The following is a 25,371-nucleotide window of genomic DNA, read 5'->3' on the forward strand; positions in this document are numbered from 1 at the left end:
ACAGGTATGCGAAGACAGTGAGTGTGGCAGGGGTGTTCAGAAGAACAGGTACAATTTTTTTCCTTATTAACATGTTGTCAACTGTGTGAGCTTATGCTAATCCTGTAGCTGTAATCATCCCATGATAATGAAGTACATTTATAAATTCTTATCTCCCTAAATTCTACTAATTTTGTAGTAGTTCCAAAATACTGTTCTACTTCCAGAATTATAATCTCAGTTTTGTGCGTGACAGTATCTGACATTTGCTTATTTGATTATGCTGCACTTTGAGATGGAGTGAGATTCTAAACACATGTGACCGGTAAAGAAACATTTTAGGACATCCACTCAATACATTTTTGCGTGAGCAGCAGCTGCATCCAAGGATCGAGAATTCAAGAATTCACCACACTACTGAAAGAGTCAGAGACTAAGGCGAGATTATGACAAGGGCTATTATTTCAGGATGCAGTGCAGGCAGGTAGGAAAAGCAGAGGCATGGAAAGCAAGTTTAGTGTTGTGCTCAGAACTGCTTCTTCAAAATGTTGAAGTTCAGATGAGTCCTGGAGCATATACATGAACTATTGGAAGAGCTGGGACAATAGCGAGCAAAAAGGGTATTACTGTTTTCAAGGACTAACAAGGAGACCAGGGGGACAAAGCAGAGTTGGACACTGGTAAGAAATTGAAGCCTCAAAGAAATAAAACCAGGGTGCCATAGATGGAGCATCTACCAACTCCTGAGCCCATTTTTGTTTAAAATTGTCATGTTTTAAGTAACACATTTATAACACATACTACAGTGACTACTGTTTAAACCATAAGCAATAGGACTTGCAGAAGGCGAGGAAATGGCCTGGAGATGAAAAAGACTTCCATGGACTTAAGTTATGTTCCCCTCACATTCACATGTTGAGGTCCTAACTCTCACTACCTTCTAATGACTATTTTTGGAGACAGTGCTCTAAAAAGAGGTCTTTCTAATGGTACCTAATCCAATATGATTGACTGGTGGCTTTATAAAAAGAGGAGACAAGAACATAGACACACGTCAAATGAGGACCATATATAGACACAGAGGACATGCTTTCTCCAAGCAAACATACCAAGCTTGCTGATGCCTTCAGACTTGTGAAGAAATTAATCTCCGCTATTTAAGCTAATTATTCAGCAATATTTTGTTAAGGTAGTCCTGCAAAAATGAGCATATAAGATGGCATTTTCCTTATATTCTGTCTCTGGGGTTTTGTCTGCTATTCAGTTTTGCTCTGGTATGAATGCAGGCTGCAGTAAGGATGAGTATCTGATAACTACTGACAGACCCTCAAAGGCTTGATTGAATTATTTATATTCTTAAAGAATAACCACATAGGCTCCTGGATGGAAAATAAATCATCAGGGGGCAAAGAACATAAAAAGGTCCATATAAGAGGTCATTAACCTACTCCAGGTGACAGGACCAGCATCAGAAACAAGGTTAGAACGTGGACAAAGCAAGTGGCATGTGTTATGTATAGTAGCATACAGAGTGTGTTTTTTTTTTTTTTTTTGAACTAAGATACAATGAGCAAAGAAATAACAATTATATATTTAAATTCTATTTTTATGTCAGACAAAATGCTGGACTCCTTTTATATGATATTTTAATCCTTATTTACCTCCCAAAAGTGGGTTATCCCCACCATCCTTACTATGAGAACTGTATAGATTTAGAAACTAGGTTTACAGAGGCTAACACAGAATTCTAATTCTTCTTCTTCCTTTTCCTTGAACGTGTAGTCTAGCTTTACTATATTCTATTATGTCATAAAATAATTAATTACTTGTCATTTAACTATACATGGAACATTATGGTACTATCTTGATCGAGACTCTAGCTATATGTACATTCCCTTTCTTCAACAAAAGCTTCTCAAATATCTTCTTGAGACCCTCTTGTGTTTTCCTTCAGACTTTTTGCATCTGCCTTTTGAACATTAACAGTGCAGATGAAATCTCAGTCCCTCTCAAGTCCCAAACTGTGTAGAAATGAAGTGCTGAACAATCCTTTGCTTGTTTTAATAATATCAACAGTGATAATTTTACAGTGCTTCCAAAGGGGGAAAAATGTTAAGACGTAGATGCTGCATGAGTTAAGTTAAAAAACATTTCCCAATTAAAGCAGAAACCGTCTGGTTTATATTTGTATTCTCCCATAGAATTAATTTGCCACCTGAAATGCAATAGGACTCTGGTAAATCAGTTGTCAACTAACAATGGTAGCTATGCAATTAAGAAAAATTCTTCGAGATGCTTCCTCTAATACTACTGGTTAAGATACTCAAATCGGCCTTGCAAAGTGCATAATTGCATAGAAACTAGACAATCTGAAATCAGGAAGATTAATTCCCATAATTGTAAATGCATTAGGGGAGCATCAAAGGCACCTCCCCCCCACAAAATTTCTATTTCATTGATACCAGAGATGTTATAAAATATTTTTTAAATCTTTCTGTGAGGTGATACTTTGACCCTGAGAGTCTGTTAGGCAAAGAGAGTGATCTTCATCAAGTGTCAAACAGACAAGACTGTTAATATTAAATTCAGGAAAATGGTCCTATCTAATTATGTGGCTGGGAAAGCAATTAAGAAAGTACCAAACATTCTCCAACTCTTACTCAACACTCAAAGACCTAGTTAAGGCCATCAATTCTTAATTTCATTTCCAATAGTGATGTACAATTTGCTGTCACAACATAAAATAAAAACGTGTCTCACTGATGTATGTGTCAGTCCTAGTTCTCCACATTATCTCCATAGCTACGCCCCTGAGGAAACAACTTGCTTTCCAGCCACCCACATAACAAATGCACCAACATCTTACAAAGTTCAAGTGGTATCCAAAACTAAGGAAACTGCAAGAACTTAGGCAGAAAACAACAGCAACAACACATACTTTTCAGGAAGATTGTAAAGATATTTCCAATTTTGCTTGACATTAACAAGATAGAGAAATATTATAGTTACTGGAGAGTAAACAAAGACAAAAGATATCCATTGATTTTATCAACAAAATAGGAAATAGCTCAGAGTTTTAGAAGCTTCCTTGGCTTAGAAGACATTAAAAAGTGGTGCCTTCTACAGTTTATGACCCTTCTAACAATATCCATTTACTTTACAAGCAGTAAAAGTTTTCAATAATGAAGGCAAAAGACTTGAAGCTGTATGAATAAACCATGAAAATAAAATTTAAAAAATAGAAATTCCTGTAGACAATAAGATTTTAAATGATGTTCGTTGATATTTGAACATGATGAAAAGAATAAATATTAAAATTATCTCGAAATAAGATGCCATTTCAATCTCTCTCTCTCTCTCTCTCTCTCTCTCTCTCTCTCTCTCTCTCTCTCTCTCTCTCTCTCTGTCTCTTTCTCTCTGTCTCCCAGCGCTAAAGTATACGTGGATCCAGAATTTCTGTTCATTTCTGTTCATTGTAAAGGGGAGTTTAATTTTGTAAACTCACCATGGAGAAACAGTTTGGCATTATATCTTCAAGTTGAAACCCCCACTTACACTAAGAGCCAGAATAAACCACTCCTTGATATATACGCAAAAGAAACTCTTGCACATTTACAGCAGGAAATTTGGGCCAGAATATTCACAGCAATACAATCTGGGAAACAAGCAAAGGACCCACTGCCAACAGAGCAGACAAGTAAGCCAGTTCTTATGCAACGCGAACATCACATAACAAGCAGAGGAAGGATCAATAGCACTAGGCAACAAAAAGAATGAAGCTTGGCGATGCATCATTAAGTCTAAAGCATGGCAAACGTTTATATATAGCAAATTAAAGGCAGCTACATGCTTTAAATATACTGTAAAGATGAGGATAATGTAAAATGCCCATTAGAGAAAGGCTTGGAATAGAGCAATGGGACAATAGAGAAGGGAAGAGGATAGATATAAGGATAGGATTGAAGAAACGAGTAGCAAACTACAAGTTGATATTAGGCTCTGCTCTTTAGGCTGGATGCTGTTCAGTGAGTATGGTGACTTTGTTTTAATGAATAAATGAATGGAGGGATGAAAAGAAAGTTTAGGTTATAGTGGAAATGTATTATTAAACAAACATCATCATGTGTACCTAAGACATCTATAAACACATTCAAAAGGGCCTAGAACAGAAGGTAACAATATTTAAGGATACGCAAATGTAAGCTAAAATGTTTTTATATAAAATCTGAAGACCCGCTGAAGCTTTACCTAGAACCACAACAATTTCTTAATATCCTATTATCTATATTTGACACAGTTTGTTTCAGGACATACTAAATGTATTACTACATCCTTATTTCAAAGAAAAATGTATATGTGATAGCACTAGTATGTTTGTTTTCTTATAAACTTGGGTAACGTGTCCTTTCTTCCACATGCCCCTGCTTTCCATTCCAGAAAGCATCTTTCATTACCAATAGTACACAAACAATTGATATTTTTAATCTTAAAAAATACTTACTTTCAATTGTGATGGTTTGTATATGCTCGGCCCAGGGAGTGGCACTATTAGGCGGTGTAGGCCTTTTGGAGTAGGTGTGTCACTGTGGTGTGGGCTTCAAGACCCACATCCTAGCTGCCTGGAAGTCAGTATTCTCCTTGTAGCCCTTCAGATGAAGATGTAGAACTCTCAGCTCTCCTGAACTATGCCTGCTTGGACACTGCCATGCTCCCACCTTGATGAGAATAAACTGAACCTCTAAACCTGTAAGCCAGCCCCAACTAAATGTTGTTCTTGTAAGAGTTGCCTTGGTCATGGTGTCTGTTCACAGCTGTAAAACCCAAAGACAATTCCAAATATTCATTTCTATTTACTTAAAAATATCCTTCCCACATTTATATTTCTGGGGGAAAAATTCAGTACAAACTGCCCCAAATCTTCCTTCCTGTCCCCTCCCTCCTCTGCTGTACTCTGATTCATTGAAATTTTCGTCAGAACCATGAGTTTTCCCCTAGCAATTCCACTGTTCTCACCAACTTTAAAAGCTATGATTTGTCTCCCATTTAAAAAACAAAGTTTTAGTTCATAAAACACACTAATATCTTGTATTCTGTATTTAGCCTACACCCTCAAAGTGACAATCAGTGAGTATATCTTTTGTCAAAAATAACTGTAAAAAATTATTTCAAAAAATGGTCATTTGATTCTATCTACACAATTTCTCTATTCATTAGTACAAACGTATATACCCTCAAGTAATATTTCTCTCTCTCGGAAGAAAAGGAGTAAGAAGAGGAGAAGAAGAAGGAGAGGAGAAACTAGGTGATGAAAGAGAGAAAGAGGGGGGAGACAAGGAGGCAGATATGCATGTATCTCCACCAGTCAAAGATAGTTGTTATATCTAAGTTGGTCAGTGGGTTACACCTCTGATTGAACAATTCCAAACTTATAAAGCCTATGATTAACATTATTTTAAAAAAATGTATAAATGCAAAAAGGAAAAGGGGGCATGGGATAGGGGTTTCCTAAGGGGGGTGGGGGGGAATGGGGATAGGGGATGGCATCTGAAGTGTAAATAAAATATCTAATAAAAAATATTTCTCTCTCTCTCTCTCTCTCTCTCTCTCTCTCTCTCTCTCTCTCTCTCTCTCTGTCTGTCTTACACAAACACACACACACACACACTACACCCATGCCCACCATTCGTCAAAACTGACTTTATCAAAGTCATCTACCCTCTATACATTGCTAAATCTAGTGGTCAGTCTAAGTCATGTCTCTCTTGATCTGTCTGTTGGCAACTATCATCTTTCCTAAATCACACAAGCCCTTATTTTCCTGCTAGCACACCATAGAATACTTCTGCTCAAACTTCCTTCTAGTCCCATGCCTGTTAACATTGGAGCCATCAGAACTCAAAGATAAGTGTTTGTGCATTTCTGTCTCATCTTTAATCTCTTCCACCTCTTTGGTCTTAAGACATCAGATACCATGTGTGTGCACATACATATTTCTCTTCAGTTGCAAGACACTCTCTTTGGTACTTGTTGTATGCATGTGCAAATCATTCATCCACCCCTCTAAAGGGCTTCTACCATCATGCTGACAATGGTATTCCTTTAGATATTTAAGCCAAAACTTTACTCAGTCTCATTTCTTTCATTTCTTACAAACCCTGCATTATAAAAGAGAAAATATAGGCAAAAGACCACCAAGTCTTAGAAACCAACAGATCACTCTGTCACTTGCTTTGTCGAAGTGTTAATCATCTCATGCCTGAGTGAGTGTGAAAAATTCCCAACCATTCCTGCTTCTTTCTGTTCTTAACATAATATCCCTAATGAGCCTTTTCAAAAGTCTCCAATTCAGGATGTGCCCCTAATTTGATCCACCCCCCAATCATATCCAGCATGACTAAGAATAAAAGCAAAGTCTACATGTCTGCCTACAGAGCTTTGCAGAACCTCTTCTTTGGTATGGCCCTTTCTTCCTCAGCACTTCCATCTGCACTGCACCAGCCCTGACTTCCAGGCTTCGCAGAATTGCCCCTTGAGCTCTTGCTCACCAGAACACCTCACGCCAAATGTGCCTCCTCTTCTCATGTCTCTGTGATCACTGTTCAGGTAAGACTTTATCAACAAAGCCTCCCTAACTGTGGAACTAAAACCACCCCCACCCCTGTGCTGTACGTTCACTGACACCAGGCACACAGCACACTCCATAGTTCACTTGTTTTGTGTTTTAATTTCCTGTCTCTTTTACTAGCAAGTGAGCTTGGGAGGAAACTTGGACACTCCCCTATAACTTTAAACACCACACTTGTTCAGTTTCTCAGAATAGAAATCACGGGGCTAATTTTACTTCCCTTGATCATTCATATTAAATATAACATCATTTTGTTGAATCAAAATCCCCAAAATATCTCATCTTTGTCCATTTATGTCCACCCTTCCTACAGCTGTGTCATTTCATATGACCATTTATATAATGAAGAGGACCAACAACAACGATAACAGTACAACCCTGAAACACAAAAGCTGCACCATGCGCCATGTGGTTTCCTCTGCTTTTAAACCTTGCTTTACTTATCACATAGATGGGTCCTTTCACAGTAAGTTAATGCCTTACGTAATGAAATCCAGTGCCTCCCAAGCTTACCAAGAGAATCATCCAGAACACTTTAGAGAATCCCCCACAGATCTTTTATGACCTGGCTTCTGCTTACGATTATAATCCTGGCACTACTTTATAACAAGAAGGGCACCAAATACCTTTGATTCTCATAATCACACCAATTTATTGCCTATTTATTAATATTTTATTTCTTGTGTTTGTCCGCTTGTTGAGTTCGTTTGGCTTTGTTGGCTGTTTACTTGTCCAACAATAACTTTTCTCTTTCCTTCCTGGTACCCTTTGCTATTAACTTGAAAGATTTGCTTGGCTATCATTTTTTTTTGTGGACCAGATTCCTTTCTTACTTTCTGTTTTGATGCTACTAAATTGTTCAGCCATATTATCATTTACTCGTTTGATCTTTGCTACTTTTATCTCTTTCTATTGCTTAGAGGTAAAGTCCATGATAGACAGTTTTGATTCCAAATACTGTCTTAACACCTCCATATTACTCCTTCTACATAACACTGTATCTTCACACTGGTATAACAAATGAGTCAATCAGTGACTCTGGGAATGTCACTTTCTCTTTCTGTTCCTCTACTTAAAATATTCATTTGATGTATGATTATTAATCATGGTTTGACAGTCAATTAATAAAGCTAGCACATGACACAGGAACTTTCAGATGGAGACACAGATCATCTGAAAACTTCATAAGAACAATTAGGTCTGTGTCAGAGACATAAACCAACTTCATCCAAATGAATGCAAGTTTCCATGTTTTATCCTCCATTTTAAATACTATTATTTTCTCTTTAGGATGGTATAACTGCTTATTTATCCTTAACCAAGTAATAAGAGTTACGTTCAGGACAACTGACTCTTGATACATAGTACCTGTGAGGATGCCTCAAGAATGGACATATCCATCAGCTGTCTTGACTAAAGATTAGAAGATGTGGTGTGAGCTGTGACTGTCAATTATTAGTCTCAGCTATTGTGGACAATTCTAAAGGAATTCTTTCAGCCTCTTCTCTAGCAGAGAGATAATGCTTGCCTTGAGCGTCTCTGTGTTTCTGAAACAGTCTTATTATTTAAGACCATGATGCCTTCCAGTAATATGAAGTGCTACTACACTAATGAGCAACCTTGTGAAATTAATGGAAGTCTTCGGTTTCCATATCAGAAAGGTTATGGAAGAGGATCTAAAGCAACCACCTATATTTATCATATTGATTGTTTGAGACTATATGTCCCCAAGAGTGCATGAGTGCCTTAGATAAGGAGAAAATAGGGAAAGGCAGGATTCCTAAACTATCATCCTGTGGTCAGCTGCTTAGTTCTATGAAGCCATACAACTGTGTTCAAAGTGAACAAGAGACAGAAAGAACGACTTTCTAGTTCCTCTGTGACAAAGTCCATGTGGGTGCCACTTCTAAGCAGGAACAAGCTACATCAGCATGATAGGAACTGACTCATCAGAAACTGAAAGACTTCTGCCCTTCAGAAGTCCATTCCAGCTTCTCTCTACTGGCCTGCTCTGCTCACCTTTCCCCTCGCCCCCCTACCCAAACAGTAGAATGAGAAGATGAGAGAGAGGACTCCTGGAGGGATGGAGAGAAGAGAACCATTCCAGCTCCCTTTATCTCCCCACGGCAAGCTGTGCTGCTGAGTTAAAAATACATAATTTGGTTTCCAAATCTATTCCAACCTCTGCCTGGCCGACTGTGTAGTCACAAACCATCCCGTCGCAATTCACATCTTTACTTTTAGCTTTATTTAAAATTGAACCCGGCTAAGTTGTATAAACAGATAAAAGGTAAATGTCCCACAAAGAGCAGAAATGGGATTAAAGGAAGCAGGAAGCCAATCCATATTTATAGTGTGCCGTGGTCAAAATCTGAATGGTTTTCATCTTATTTTTAAATGCCAAACTTTCCGCAAAGTATAAAATGTCAAGCCATGGAAGGGACGCAAGTTGTGGCATATAAATTTACCTGGTAAGGGTAATGTTTCCTTTTATTTTCAATAGTTCACAATAGAACTACAATGTAAACAGATAATCCATGTCCTGCAGGTGATAGTTGTCATCCTCCTGTCACATGGGGAAGACTATGTGCTTAAAAAAGAGTGGCCCATTTCTGAAAAGCCAATCATCTAACCACAGATATCTATGATCAGAGTGAAAAACATCCCTTGGACTGTGTTTTTATGGTAACTTGTTAGTAATTAATTATCTGCTAACACTCAAAGTAGGATAACTGCAATGCTGCCCCCATGACGGTTTATAGCGATGGCCAGCTGAATAAAGCAGATCACTCAGCAATGTCAAGTAAGATGACTGATAATGGCCTTGAGACACTTAGCCTCATTAGAGGTGACCAGAATCTAACAGTCATATTAGGGTCTACCCAGTGTTATGGGAGACAGTACATGGTAAAATGCTTCTGCACAGCAGATTCCTTTCTCCTTTTTTAAAATAAGTTGTCTTCCGGCCAAGAGAACATATTTTTACTTTCAACACTTACTAATAAAGTCATATAGAACCAGCTATAAATTGTGCTTTCGTTTATGAATATTTAAGGTACATATGAGTTATATTTTCCTTGCTTTTGTATTTAAAATGTGAGTTTAAAAGCCCTTCTGGGAAGAGAAAGCCTCTTTTATTGACATTCTACGGATTCAAGCGGTATCACATGATCTAGAACATTCTCCACAAAACTATTTTTGATCTAAAATGATAATTTCCTAGTCACTTATGAGAGCTCACACTTTGACAAATGATTCACTTCTCTAATGAAGTCTCTCTTCAGCTTTGCATGAAAGCAAAGGCAGTGTAGGCAACCTATACCTGGAGAAACAACGGGGAACAAGGGCGGGAGGAACTTCCATTTTCCCCATCCATCTTCATCAGTGGCGATGCACAGACACTAAAGGAATCACCTCCCTACTTTATAGAGTTTTGCACCCCTGCCCATCCCCCCCAAAAGAAATGGATTGGAATCCTGGAGACCAGATCTCAGCCTCTTATGAGTGTGCTATGTGCCCTGTGGGAAACCTCTCTGTGTCCTCCTCTGTCTTGTCCTCACCCCAGTCTATCCAAGTCTACTTTACTCCACGACTCTTTCTCTCTCCGTCCACATTCCTTCTCATATCCCCTGTGTTCCCCACTCCAGGATCATATCTTATCTGTTCTTCCACTCTCTCCCTCCTCCACGGACTCAGCTGGAGGCCGAGAGCCCTGCCCCCATGCTTTAAGTTCACCTTTTACTCATCACACCATCCAATGTAGGACTTCAAGTCAATCTAGTAGCTTTGCCACCCAGGGGGGGCTCAAGTCCATAAATTCAAGTTGAACCAACCTAACTTTCCAAACCTGTCAAATGGGGACAGCAACCGCTTTTTCTTGGAGTTGCCCTGCGAGTTAAGAGTAATGTATACAAAATGCCAATCTAGTTGAAGTTAATTAAACAAACACGCTAATAACGGTTGTCACTGTTACCATCCCTATCAGTTAAGTCTGAGGTCCTCTGGTGTAACTCATTTACAGAAGAAAGAGCAGGACTTTGCATTCAGAAGAGTGAACCAAGCCGAGCAGGGTCTTATCCAGTCAGGTCTCCCTGATGAACTGACTGCTAACTGGATTGCTAGGCTGGACTGAGGATGAGTTCTTTCTGGTTTGAATGTACCCAGCGCCTGGCAGCAAGCTTGCCATATAGATAGCCGTTGAATATGCAAAGGAAATATGGTATAAGAACAAATGTGTGCTGTGGATGTCGCTCTACTATGCACTCCACAGGTACTGGCTGAAGGAAGAAATAAAGCTAATCACTTCTGAAACATTCGATAAGAAAGGCCGAAGACCAGCTCCTCAAAGAAAGTGAGAAGAAAGCTGGAAAGGACAGGGCTCCCCAGCAGAGCAGCTACCTTCAGATCTGTGTCCCAGATTCCTGTCCTAGGTAGAACACAGGGTGAACCTTTGGCAGGGACAGGGACACGTGGGAGGGAGGAGAAGACCCGAGGCCAGCTGCTTCTGGAGCAACAATGTACCTGGGCAAAGTGAACAGATTCAAGGAAAATCTATGCTCAGGCTTAGAGAAGCCAAGCAGCCACGGGGCAGCAGCTCTGAGTTCATTTTTGACTTCCCAGCCTCCCCCACCCTGCAGTCAGGTCTCAAGAGGTAATTAGTGTGGGGGAGGCCAAGCTCCTGAGGGGGTGGGGAGATGGGAAAGTACGGGTGGAGGCGGTCTTCTTGTCATAGGTCTCACTGAGGAGAGGAAGAGAGAAAGGGGGGAGGCGCTCGAGAGAATGACTGGTTTTCATTTTTGCACGTGAGGCGTACCTAATGATATTTCCACAAATAGGCAGACCAGAGACGGACAGACAGAGCACACTTGCATGTTTTGAAACAATCCGTACCCCCAAATCCAGGACGCAGCCTGTTGTCATAACCATCCAGCAAACTGTCCAGGATACGGGTAAAATTTTCCGGGCACAATTTCTCGTCCTTTGAGTTCTGTCCTGGGGATTCGTTTAAACTGCAAGTGCAAAAATAATAGGGGTGGAAAAGACTATTTTAAGAATGGATCTAAGAACAGGTGGAAAAGGGTTGCCTTCTAGGGAAAGAGTCGCTGGCCTTAAGCTAAAGGAGGGTTGGGGGTTGGGAGGTGGAGAACCAAGATGGTCAGGAAAAGAGCATCCCTGGGCAGCAGGCACCCCCAGACTGCAAGTACCCTCAGGCAGCACGTACCCCAGCACCCGCGCTTCCTGCACCCTACTTCCCAATGGTCTCTGAGTCTACTCGGTCAAAGGAAAGCTTGCTTCAGCCCATATGGCACTGAAGACGGAAAGATCTGGTTCACTCGGGGAAGGAAGAGTGGCCAGAGGGGTGCTGTGGATCTGAACTCTTGCCCACCTTCCCCATGCACCCCGTATGCTACGACCAACTCACCAAGCCGCCAAGCACAGGAAACGCAGGAGGGCGAGGCTGACCCCGGAGCACAGCGCGATCGCGGGTACCTTCTGGACAGAAACCATCTTCGCAACATGCCATACTTTAAGCCTGTTCACGTTTCCAGCCTCTCGAGATGCCCTGTGCAGGGTGCGAGGAGAGGGCAGAGTGGCTCCCGCGGCGTGCGCACACTCGCGCTCACACTCGCCCGCGCTCACACTCGCCCGCGCTCCTCCAGCCTAGCCGCGGTGGGCGTGTGTGTGCACGCGGCCAGGGGAGGCGGGACCTGCGCGCCCGCCCCCTCCCTCGCCGCTCGCGCCCAGTGCGAGCTGGAGCCCGGCGCTCAGCTCCGCACCTTGTCGAGCCTGCAAGCGCTGCTCGCCGGTGAACTTGGGAGCTCCTGCCACGCGAAGCTAGGCAAGTTTGTTCCAACCTGTAACTCAGGGGACGCTACCCACGGTGCTTGATCCCTGCTCCGGGTCAGAGATTCCACAACCCCAAGTGGGTCCCCTGCCACTAGCCTGGGCTGACTTCTCTTCTTTCTGCTGGTCTCCCTCCCTTCACGAGGGTTTTAGCTGGAAACAATGAAGCGCCTTTCTCATAGGTTGTTTGAGGACTTGCCCGTGCCCACTGCGGAGAATGTAGGTGGAGAAAGGGCGGGATGAGAGGCATTGCGGGGCGTGGCGGTGGGAGGTATTGACGAAGAGGCAAGAACCGTTTTTTTTTTTTGGGGGGGGGGTACCACAGCCTTTGGGACCTCGCGTTTGGGGGCTGGTGGGAGGAGGGGACGGGGGGGGGGGGGAGGACGCTGGGTGGCCTGGCAACTAAGGAAGGGGGAGATTCTTTCTACTAACCTGGGCAGACTTTTGCCAAACTGTTGGACAGTTAGGGAGAATGCTGTCAAGGTATCTGTGGAGAATGTTTTAAAGATTTTCTTTCTTTGCCCTATCCAACTCAACACACTCATGTCCCACCCCTCACCTCCGCCCCTTACAACTCTACCCAGGAACTATGGGCATACAGACCTGCAACCTCTTGAAACCCTTCCCCTTCAGATTGGAACTGATTGAATCCCAGAAGTTGACAGCTGTATTAGGCAAAGGTGGCAGGGTTGGCTGGAGAAAAGAAGAGAAAGAGGGACCTAAGGGGCTTGGAAGTATGGAGGGAAAGATGAGGGAGGGAGGAAGTGAGAGAGGGTGGGGGATGGAGGAAAAGAATATGAGGAAGGAAAAGAGAGAGGGAGGGAGAGGGGGAAGAGAGACAGAGGCAGAGGGGCAGAGACAGAGACAGACAGGGAGACAGAGAAAGAGAGATTCAGACAGACAGAGAGACAGACAGAGACAGAGGCAGAGAGGTGGTTTCCTTCACAACTTGAGAGCCCTAAGCAGGGTTTGTTTTATGGAATAAAAACAAATACTTGGAACAGGCCTTTTTAAAACACAGTAATTACTAATTCCTGGGGGGGGGGTGCTTTTCGTTTAATATGATGCACTGAACTGTTTTCATATGACATGTGTCAATGGCATAAGTAATTTCCATACTATTGCATTCTGTTTAGAACACTAATGACTTGTTCAAATTTTTATGGCTAGTGGGATGCTAACATGGAAAAGTCAGAAAAGAGTTCTGTAGGGATTTCCTTATCTAATTCAATCTCTTAATATTTTTCTTTAGAAAGGAAGGCACACAGTGTCTATAAAGTGAAGAGCTGTGAGCTCCCATAGGAGTCTGCATTTTGAATTGCTGTCTTGTGGAATTCACTAGACCCCCATAGTTCCATCTCTGATATTCTTCTCCTACGGACTGTAATTGGGAGTCTCAGGCTGGCTGGTTGCCATCCTTGTGTTTATCTCTTGTTACAACACAGGGTGTACAGCATATCAGTAACTATGACTGGACAAATAATTGGCGACGTCCTTAGTCAGAGATCTGTCTTTTAATTTTTTTATTGGGTATTTTATTTATTTACATTTCAAATGTTATCCCACTTCCTGGTTTCCCCTCTGAAAACTCTCTATCCCAACCCCTATCTCCCTGCTTCTGTGAGGATGCTTCCCCCACCCACTCACCCACTGCCCTTATGCTGGGGCATCAAACTTTCATAGGACCAAGAGCCTCCCCTCCCACTGATGCAGATAAGGTCATCTTCTGCTACATATGCAGATGGAGCCAGAGTCCCTCCATGTGTACTCTTTGGTTGGTGGTTTAGTCCCTGGAAGCTCTGGGGGTCTGGTTGGTTGATATTGTTGTTCTTTCTATGGGGTTGCAAATCCCTTCAGCTCCATCAGTTTTTGCCCTAACTCCTCCACTGGGGTCCCAGTGCTCAGACTGATGGTTGACTGCAAGCATGCACATCTGTATCAGTAAGGCTCTGGCAGAGCCTCTCAGGAGACAGCTATACCAGGCTCCTGTCAGCATGTACTTCTTGGCATTAGCAACAGTGACTGGGTTTGGTGGCTGCATTTGGAATGGAACCCCAGGTGGGGCAGTCTCTGGATGGCCTTTCCTTCAGTCTCTGCTCCACTCTTTGTCTCTGTATTTCCTGTACACAGGAGCAATTCTGAGTTAAAATTTTTGAGAAAGGTGGGTGACCCCATCCCTCAACCTGGGGCAGTGCCTAACCTCTGGATATGGTCTCTACAGGTTCTCGCTCCCTTTGTTGGACATCTCAGCTAATCTCATCCCCATTGAGATCTACCTTACTAATTCTCCTTTAGGAAAACAATCAAGGAATCCTTGAAAACATGCCATGGAAATATTGTCCTGTGAATTCTCTATACATTGTTTATAAGAAATACAATGCTCTCAGCAGACTGTATTATTACTATAGTCGCTATTAGCCAGCTGTGGGATTCCTAGATTATATGGTAGTTCAGTCCCTGGTGATTTCTATAGTGAGTGAGTCTCAGCCACAGTGTAGAACCTTCCCCTAATCTGGGGATTTTAACAGAATCTACAACCAAAAGCATTTCAAGATATCAGTGGTTAATATTGTCCTAGCAATTATTTTTGTCACATACTTGTCACAGACTTAGTTGTTTTAGTATGATTATTTGAAAAAAAAATTAAATTTGGACAGTGTTTGCATCTTATCTGAATAATATATCTGTTCATGAAATTCACAAAGTCAACATTCTTAGGGATTTTGAATTATTAAATACTTTGTATATTTATCTATAATTGAATTAGTCACTGACACTTTGATTTTGTACTTAATCATCTCTAAAATCCCACAGTAACGTAGGAAATACTCTATTTCCAATACAAACTTTTGATTTATTTGAAAATCTGATGGTTTCTAAGGAAAAGGAAGGATACATTTTAAAGGCCAATTGCACTGTCTGGTTCTGTGTGTCAACTTGACACAAGCTGGAGTTTTTACGAAGAAAGGAGCCTCCCTTGAGGAAATGCCTCCATGAAATCCAGCTATAAGGCATTTTCTCAATTGATGATCAGGGGGGGGGGGGCATTGTGGGTGGTGCCATCTCTGGGCTGGTAGTCCTGGATTCTATAAGACAGCAAACTGAGCAAGCCAGGGGAAGCAAGCCAGTAAGCAGCACCCCTCCATGGCTTATGCATCAGCTCCTGCTTCCAAGTTTCTACCCTGTGTGAGTTCCTGTCCTGACTTCCTTTGGTGATGAACAGCAATGTGGAAGGAAGTGTAAGCTGAATAAACCCTTTCCTCCCCAACTTGCTTCTTGGTCATGATGTTTTGTGCAGGAATACACATCCTGACTAAGACACTAGTGAACTGGAGAGAGGAATCACCAAAATGTCTGCTACTTTGTAAGTAGTTAATAACAGACAATTATTTTCTTAAAATTTGAGTAATTAAATGGGTTCACAGTGAGTACAGAAGTCCTACTGATTACCCTTCTAAAACAACATGACCAGGGTAATTTACAGAAGGTTGAGTTTATTTGCAAAATTCCAGGGCCTTAGAGTCTACAGTGGCAAAGCAGAGGTATGTTAGCTGGACCCAGAAGTTCAGAGCTCACATCTTTTGTTTTTGTTTTTGTTTTTGTTTTTGTTTTTGTTTTTGTTTTTGTTTTTGTTTTTCGAGACAGGGTTTCTCTGTGTAGCCCTGACTGTCCTGGAACTCACTCTGTAGACCAGGCTGGCCTCGAACTCAGAAATCCGCCTGCCTCTGCCTCCCAAGTGCTGGTATTAAAGGCGTGCGCCACCACTGCCCGGCTCAGAGCTCACATCTTGATCCTCATAAAACAACTGAAAATGGCATGTCTTTAGACTCTTAAAGTCACCTCCAGTAACTTAGTTCTTCCTAAATATCCCAATCACCTCCAACTGGGAACCATCTGTTCAAATGCTAGAGTCCATGGAGTAATTCTCATTAAAACCACCACAGAAATACCTCCAAAAGTTCATAATTATTTATGTATAACTATTCTATAAAGTTTCTATAGAGTTCTGAGTATTATTTAACTGTGTTAATACATTCATGTGATTATATCCAAGTTTCAAAAAAATCAATTATCAAGTTATATAATTACTCAGTGTCAAATGGCAGTAGCTAGTGGGAAAAAATTTAAGCATCATCCACAGATCCTGAAAAACATTGAAGTTGTTACCAATTTCTATATAATAAATACAATGCTGTGTCTTGTACTAAGAAACCTCATGCCTATTTCAAAGACTATTAAAGCACTCCAAATTTTTGTATAAGGAAGCACAGGGAGTACTTTTAATTCTTATACAGGAAATTATAAACAAATCAATATTTCATGAGGAAGTGAAGGAGGAATCCCATGCAGACATAGAGTGCTATGATATAACTATATGTGCTTCACTCTTTAACTTCAATTTAGCCATACCAAAGTATCTCAGGCTTCGTTATGCAGCTCAGAGTTTTGGAAGCTTAAACCCAGGGCAGCATAGCCTTGGCTCTAGTAAGAATACTGCTTGATCACAAGATGGGTGAGTGGTATCTGATAGGAGTTTATGACAGAGGCAGGTCACATGTTGAGATAGGAAGCCAAAACAAAGCAAGGACAAGCCAGACTTGCTCTATTTTTTTCTCATCACACCACCATAATAACTTACTGGGTTCCTATAAAAACCACCTGAATCTCTTTGGAAAAATGATGCCTCAAATAACAACGTATGTCTTGGAATTGGCTCCTACCTTTTAAAGGCTCTGCCATGCTCACAACACTAGGGACCATACAAGTCTCGGGGAGCATGCTTAACCCATATTAGACTTCTGCAGCAATTAAACTGAAGAAAATAAGATCCATCTACATGTCTATGAACCCATTCATCTGTCTAGAGATATTTGACACAATGTATGCAGAATAAGAAACAGAAAAAATATTTTCAGGAAGATATTCATTTAAAATGAACAAAGTGAAAGATAACACTGTGAATTGTTCACAGGCACAAATCTATCCACTTGTGCAAATTTGCATGAAGAAAAAATCCACAAAATTTTAGATACCAAGTATCCATGAGAAGAAGGAATAGGGTAAAAGTGAGGATTATTGCCTGCTTAGACTGTGCAATGCCTTGTTTCAGTGAGAAAATAGCTGAAGGAAATAAGGAAAATGTCAACATTTTCCAGAGGCAGTGGTAAGGATGAAAATGTTGAAGATTTCCTGGGACTTTTTTGTTGTTTTTTTTTGCTTTGGTTTTTGTTTTAGTTTTTACTGTTATTGTTGTTATTGTTTGTGTTAGTTTTGTTTTGAACAACTGTCCATATGCAGCAAACAATATAAAACAGTGGTTTGTAGTGCAGCTACAGCAATTCTCCATGGATACTACTACAGTGAGACTGATCTATGCCTGTTCAGGGTGTAAGACACTGCTTTAGATTTATATGACAGACACTTAGCTGGACTATCTGAAACAACAGAGGAGGGCTTGATTCCTTACAAGATGGTAGTCTAAGAATAGTGAGACTACTTAGATACTGTCTGACTTTCCCAAATAGCCAGGCTGAAGCAAGAGACTTCTTAACAAAAATCTTCAAAATACAGAGGATCACTCTATTGGTCAAAGCAGGTTATAAGATTTAATAGATTTGCACAAAGAGGATTCATAAAGATAAAAATACTGAGAGATATTTGGTGACTGTCTTGGACAGGTAGCTATGACCCTATACATGTTTTAGAAGCCTACATCATTCCACAAGGAAAAAAACAAAACCCTAAGGACCGTTTAATGAGTACTGTGATAGTTAATTTTGGGTCAACTAGGCAAAATCACTGTATACATATATCTGGTAAAATACTCTACGTGTTTCTACAAAAAAGTTGTCTTTATAGGTAAAATTAAAATTATTCTACAGCCATATCACCCTGAATGAGTCCGATCTCATGTGATAAGATTAAAACTAAACTCATTAGACACTGAATAAATAAGATTACTTTTCATGTTGTGGCTGTGTTTTATCCAGTAATTTAGAGACCTCTGCAAACAATGACTAACTGCACTGGAAAAGAGATTCTGCTGTAGTCTTAGGTTGCTATATTACTTTATTTTCTTAGATGATCGAGCACCTAGCACATCCAGCTCAGGTTAGGCTTTTCTGGCTCATGAATTAGTTCCGTTATTGTTGAGACAGAATCTCACTGTGTATCTGTTGCCGGTTTGACCTGGAACACGATGCCCTTGGATTCCTAGAAACCCACCTGCTCTGTCTTTTGCATGCTGTGATTAAAGATGTGTACCTCTATGTCTGACCAGAGTCAATTCTTTAAAGTGTGGAGAGGGGCTGGAGAGGTAGCTAAGTGGTTAAGAGAACTTACTACTCTTGCTGAGGACCTGGGTTTCCTAGAATCCACATTGGGTAGTTTTCAACTCCTTGCAATTTGAGGGTTCCAACACCTTCTGGCCTGTTTGTGCCCCAGCATACTCGGACTCATACCCTTCATAAAAAATAAATAAGTAATTTTAAATGTGTATGGATAAGTGTAAGATGATAGATAATAGATTATATATACCCTACTGCTTCTAATTCTTTGGAGAATGGTCGCATAGGTAATACAGGAATAGCAGGTTAAATAATCATCTAACATTTTAGGTTCTCCTAATATTTTGATGTTTTAGTTAAATTATATATTTTCCTGCTTTTCAAGTGCCAATGATTTGTTCCAAAGATGGTGCTAAGTTTCTAAAGAACCTTGACACTTATAACAGATTATCTTCTTATTTGTCTTTAACTGATGAATTTTGTGAAATAGGCAGTCACTCATGGCATATTTATACATGACAGGAGCACGCATAAATATTAAATATACTAAATTAGTTACCATATTTTAAGTTGGTCTCTTTCAATATTTTTATCAAATACTGCACCTGTATTATAAAACCTTGAAAAATAAAAACTGCTACCAAATAGAAGAAAATTATTTTTAACATAATTACTTAACTACTACAATTTTAAAACATATATTTAAAATATAACAAATGGTCTAAACCTTTCCCAAAGAAATACTACCTTGGGGGTTGGAGAGATGGCTCAGTGTTTAAGAATGTTTTCTGTTTTGCTAAGGAACTGAGTTTCATTCCCAGAACCCAGAAAGGTGGGTCATGGGTACCTGTACCTCCAAATCAAATGCATTGGTAGACACCCATCACACACACACACACACACACACACACACACACACCAATAAAATGAAGATACCTACCCAAACCTTAAAGGCCTTCCTTATCAACTTTGGGAGATCACCAGTGACTGGGTATATTTGTCAACTTAAATAGGTCCAAAAGGCAAAACATAGAACTTTATCTATATTTTCTGCAGTCATATGAAATCATTTACACAGTGTATACTTTTCTATCAGCTTAAAGTGTGAATAAAGGGATCAGTATTTCAGAAATACTCATAATTAGAATGAAACAGCGATTCAGCCTGATGTTTGCTTGCATACGCAAACATTTTGGCATTCCAAATGTTTAAATAAAAATAACTCTTAAAAAAAGTGGTTGTGGGTTATTTTATGCCAATTTGTCTTGTCTGCTTTCACTTTCTCTCTCTCTCTCTCTCTCTCTCTCTCTCTCTCTCTCTCTCTCTCTCTCTCTCTCCCTCTCTCTCCAGAACCTGTCACACAAGTCAGAGACACATAAACTAAACAATCTGAGCATCATAGGTATACCCAGCCTGCCATCAGTTGAACAGAGTGATCAGAACTAATCTTCTACACAAGCTCGTGAAGCCTGAACAGAGCCCAGTGGTACTGTGTGCATCCAAACTGCTCTTCATTACCATCTGGTGGCTACTGTATGGAGTGGCATTACCATAATTTAAAAGAGTGTTAAAAAGATTGAGTGTCAAGCCTAACAACAGAGGGAACTTTTTAACACAATTGATATTAAAAATATGGTAGGATGGGCATAAAAGGATTGGTAGATTTTTTTACCATAAAAATTCAAGGTTGAAAAATCTCATTCACTGAAATCAATGGGTAAAAGTTCAATGATAAATAAGATGCATAAAGAGCATGAAAGTGTACATTACTTTTATTTGTTTTATAACACAAAAAGATAAGACAAGTGTTTTTTTTCCTTTTAGTGACAATGTTCAGAATCTAGTTAATATTTCAGTCATACACACAGCCTCCTGTGTCATTAGCCACAGAAATATCTTTTTGTTTTATTTACCCGTAAAGTATCATCTATTAAAATTTAGTTAACATAGCACTTCATTTTAGCATCTATGACCATCAGGTAAGGGTTTTGTTATCTTTTGCTATAGACAGTTGTAGAACATCTGTCAATCATTTACATAATAATTTTCTATTGAGGTTTAGTAAGAATGCTGGTTTGTTTATTCTCCCAGGGTTCAAGTCCTAAATATTTCATATTTATCAATGTAATGAATGAATCAAGGGAGAGCCTACTGTTATGTAGAGATTTTAAACCAAAGGCAACTTGTCATACTTCTGGCTTCTCAGATACCAAAGCAAGTATAGAATTAGGTTTTAGAGAGGAAAAAATATTCATATTGACCTTGTATATATCATATCTGCTGGCATCTTGCAACTTCAAAGCCAAATGTAACCATAGAAACCACCCTGTTGCACCACATCACTTGGAAAGGGAACTGAAGCAGAAATGGAAAACCCTATTTCCCCCAAGTTTCTATAATTAAAAACAATCTGAGGCTTTGATTCACAGTTTTCAACTCTTTACACAATATTCTTTTTTTCCAGATAGGATCTTGCCTTACACTCATGGCCTCCCAGGTGCTGGCATTAAGGTGTTTGCCATAATAACCAGCTTTAAGGCTTTTATGGAGGGGAGAGGCAGGTAAAATAGCTTAGTAGATAGAGTGCTAGGTAACAAGCCTGAAGTGACCTGAATTCCATGCCTGGACCTTGCATAGTAGAAAGTAGAGAATCTAATCCTATAAGTTGTCTTTTGGCCTCTACATACACACAGTGGTACCCCCCCCCCCAACACACACATAAACATAGACATACAATTACCAAAATACATGTAAACTTAAAGGTTTTATTCTGCTGTTTTGATCTCTGATTTAAGAAGGAGCTTAGCTCTGAGAATAAGTTTGTTCCTAAATTTTCATGTCTATTAAGAGAGTTTAATTCAGTAATAAGGTCTTACTGTAAAATTTCAGACCCTACTACTGAAGACACTATATACTTTGGCCATAAAACACAGTTCAAGCAGGAAAGGGACTGGAAGATTCCTCAGTCATGGTGAAGTTATAGTATCAGAAATGTTGTGTTGGCTGATGGGGTAGAAAGGGCATTAACTGTATTTCCCAGTGTAGCCCTTTGAGCTATAATAATGACCCATTGGGGAAGATATGGTCACTGCTGCAACATAGAAATATCAGCAGCTTTCTACTTGGAATTGCGGTCCAACACAAAGTCAAGAGCCCATGGCTGGAAAACTCATTGACTAAACAAGGAGAATGTTGTTTCCCTCTGCTAGGTCTCAGTTCAGAACAGATCCTTCTGCTATAACCCCCAAATCTAACTAAATCTTAAAGTAGGTGAGTGGCAAGTGATGAAGTCTATCCATGTCCTAATTTAATTTTTATTCTTGTCTATTCTTGATTTTTGACAGCCAATTTTCATTACTTCCACTCTTTCCTTGTTTTACTTGAAAAAAAACCCACATTTTTAATATTTTCACCTAATCCTTCTTTTAAAATAATGTACTTAAAAACTGCACATTGAGATTTGGAGTGTTACCATGTGTTTTCAAATTGACCCACAGAGTGATAGCATCTTCTAATTTTGCCTAGTTGGGCGAAATTAAATGCCATTTTACCAACTTGTTTCAACATCTTTTAAGAATGGAATGCCTTAAGTTGGGTTGTTTACAAGACACTTACAATGCATTATGGTTTTTCTTTTTCTTTTCTTTTTTTTTCTTTTTGGTTTATCAAATTATGGCCATAGATTTTAATTTTCAGTTGCAGAAATTTAGTAAGCCTGTTGTTCTGACTTTTGGAGAAGGCATTTGACATATTATATTGACATTTAATTTTTGTAGAATAAAAAAAGCTCACAAAAATCACAGGAATAAATATTAGAAAAATGTGTTAAATTTTCCACATAAAATAATAAAGATAAAAGTTTTAGGAGCCCTGTAATATATCTCTTGTTTTATATCAATATAAAAGTAATACAAAATCAGATGACATCACTCATTTTTAATACATGGCTTTGAAGGTTATGGTCCAATTTAGAATTATAGTGACTATCCATCACAAAACATTCAATATATGTTGGCCAAAGGTTCCAGAAAAACAAGTTTGCACTTTTTGGTTCTGCTTGAAAATTCAAAATTCTACAATAAACAAATCCAAATAGGATAAGTGGAATAGCTAAAAAGTTTTTAAAAGTGTCAGACTTAACCCAAATGTGTCAATTCTCACATTGTATATAAATATAAATAATGCAAGTGAAAGTAAAATGTGGCTGCACTGAGTAAGAAAGCAACTCCCCAGTATCTGTCACTAAAAAGAAACTTTAAATGTAAAGACACAAAACTTTAAGGTAGAGTATCTACCAGGTTGTTCCTGTATTAAAATTAGGTAGTCGTAAATATGAGAAATAAAGAGGGATGTTTTATATTGAGAAAGAGATATACTCACTAGGAGGCTATAATTATTAATTTTATGCATTCGTCTTTAATCAGTGTATTTTTTAAGGCTAACAGTGTATTAGTTAGACTTGCATAAATTCACTGGCAGAACAACCTGGAAGGGGGAAACGTTTACTTTAGTCCATGGCTTCAATATCATGGCAGGGAATGGATAGCAGAGTCTGACAGCTCATGGACCCAGGAAGCAGAGGGAAAGAATGTCTATTCTAGTGGGTGTCCTCCTTTTTTCCTTTATTTTATTTGGGTCCCAGTGTATGGCTGGAGAGCACCATCCATATTCAGCATGGATATTTTTGAATGGCTTTTCCTGGTTAGACAAGAACAAATGTTTACTGCCTCCAGGTAGGAGACCAGTGACAGGCCAAAGTAATGATCCCACCATACTGCACTTTGGAGAAGCAATGGGATTGTTAGGGTTTCTTGCACTGGTATGACTGAGAGTCATTCACAAGACAGTGAGAGATGCAAGGGTGCTACACCAGAAAGGCCAGCTCATCACTCCAGAGCTTCATGCAAGACTCTCATTTCAGGAGAGTGACTGGTGGGACATTCTCCCCTCCTTAGCAACTGTTTCCTGATTGTGAATCTTTAAGTTTCAACTTTGCAGAGACTTGTGGATTTCATTTATTGCCTCAGCCAGATGAGCTGTCGTCTTCCTTGTATTAGTCAGGATTCTCTAGAGTCACAGAACTTATAGAATGTCTCTTTATATTGAGGGAATTTATTGTGATGACTTAGTCTGTAGTCAAACTAACCCAACAATGGGCAGCTGTGAATTGTAAGTCCAAGAATCCAGGAATTGCTCAGTCCCACGAGGCTGGTTGTTTTCAGCTAGACTTCTGTAGGAGTAGGTTCTAAAAAATGTGCTGGCAAGTAAATGCAAGAAGCTGAAGACGAGTGAGTCTTCCTTTTTCCAATGTTCTTATGTATGCCTCCAGCAGAAAGTATGGCCCAGATTAAAGGTGTGTACCACCATGCCTGGATCTGAAACTTGCTTTGTCCCAGACTGACCTTCAACTCAGAGATCTCCTTGCCTCAGTGTCCTGGGGTTAAGGCATGTGTGTACTACCTTGCCTGGTCCTAAGCTTTTCCTGGCCACTATGCCTCAAGATCTCCATGTCAAGATCCAGGTCAGAAACTTGTGTCTTCCGGCCTCAAGATCTGGATCGCAGGTGTACCCTCCAATTCTGTATTGTAGTTTATTCCAGATATAGTCCAAGTGACAACCAGGAGTATCCATTACACTTCCTTCTAGAAGTAATATTTCAATTTGGAAGAAACTGCTACATGATTTTGCCCCTCAGCATTTGAGAGAATATACTTAACCACATATTGAGATGTATACTTAATAACTCCAACCAAGAAGAATAATCACAAAAGGAAATGGCAGGATTTGTCTTTTAAATTAACTGAAGTATAATCACATTGTTACCTCCTCCCTTCTCCTCTCTCCCACCCCTTCCATGCCCACCATCTCCCGGTTGTTCTAAGGACCTCCTATAAGGTTTTTCCTTTCAAACATCTACACATTTCTACAACTATAAATGGAAGATAGACTTCCTACCACATGAACTTCTGTGTGTGACACCTATAATCATGTCATGGAACTCAGAAAACTGAGATTCTTAATCACAGTGGGAGATCTTAACACATCCCTCTCAGTGTCTAATGAGGAAAAAGACTTAAAAAACTGTCAAGAACATATAGAAAATAATCAATAACACTAGTAATAAACTTGTTACGGATATGGAGGGATATGGACCTAATACGTGTGTGGCATATAATGTTCTCAATTGATACAGAATATTTCTAAGCTGACCACAGCTAGGGTACCAATGTTACGAGGATGAGATAATAACAAAACTCTTCTTTTTACCACTACGAAATTAAGGTTGAAGTCAGTAGCAAATAAATCAGAACAAAGCTTCCAGGGAATGGAGATAAAAATGGAGCAAGGAGACAGAAAGATAGGTGTGATTCAATTTGAGGAGGTTTAACACTTAAAACATTTATATTTTAACAAAATGGATAACACACACAAATATATGCAATTATTCATCAAGTGTAAAATTGTAAGTTGCAGCTGGGATGATGAAAGCAAAAATGATGACATTCCAGAAAGGATTTTTTAGATTTTGTTTTTTTGGTGAGGAAAACCATGGAGCCCAGGAACCCAGGAGCCCAGTTAGCCCTTGTAATATTGTTGATAGGAATGGCTGCCTAAACTACAATGTTCCCGAACTAC

General features: G+C 39.8%; 1 protein-coding gene across 3 annotated transcripts in view; it reads right to left on the reverse strand.

Annotated features, from left to right (window-relative positions):
- Gabra4 (gamma-aminobutyric acid type A receptor subunit alpha4) overlaps positions 1–12,261 on the reverse strand; it is a 73,302-nt gene extending 61,041 nt beyond the window's left edge. For 2 of the 3 annotated variants that reach the window (XM_034509118.2, XM_034509119.2), the window contains exons 1-2: positions 12,027–12,240; positions 11,495–11,613 (exon numbers count right to left, since the gene is read on the reverse strand). In XM_034509118.2, coding sequence (XP_034365009.1) covers positions 11,495–11,613; positions 12,027–12,112 — 205 coding nt within the window. In that variant the 5' untranslated portion in view covers positions 12,113–12,240. Of the gene's footprint in view, positions 1–11,494; positions 11,614–12,026 lie in introns of all 3 variants that reach the window. The other variant, XM_034509117.3, reaches the window with a different exon arrangement.
- Positions 12,262–25,371: the final 13,110 nt, after the last annotated feature.

The sequence above is a fragment of the Arvicanthis niloticus genome, chromosome 7, assembly GCF_011762505.2.
Source record: "Arvicanthis niloticus isolate mArvNil1 chromosome 7, mArvNil1.pat.X, whole genome shotgun sequence".
NCBI lineage: Eukaryota > Metazoa > Chordata > Mammalia > Rodentia > Muridae > Arvicanthis > Arvicanthis niloticus.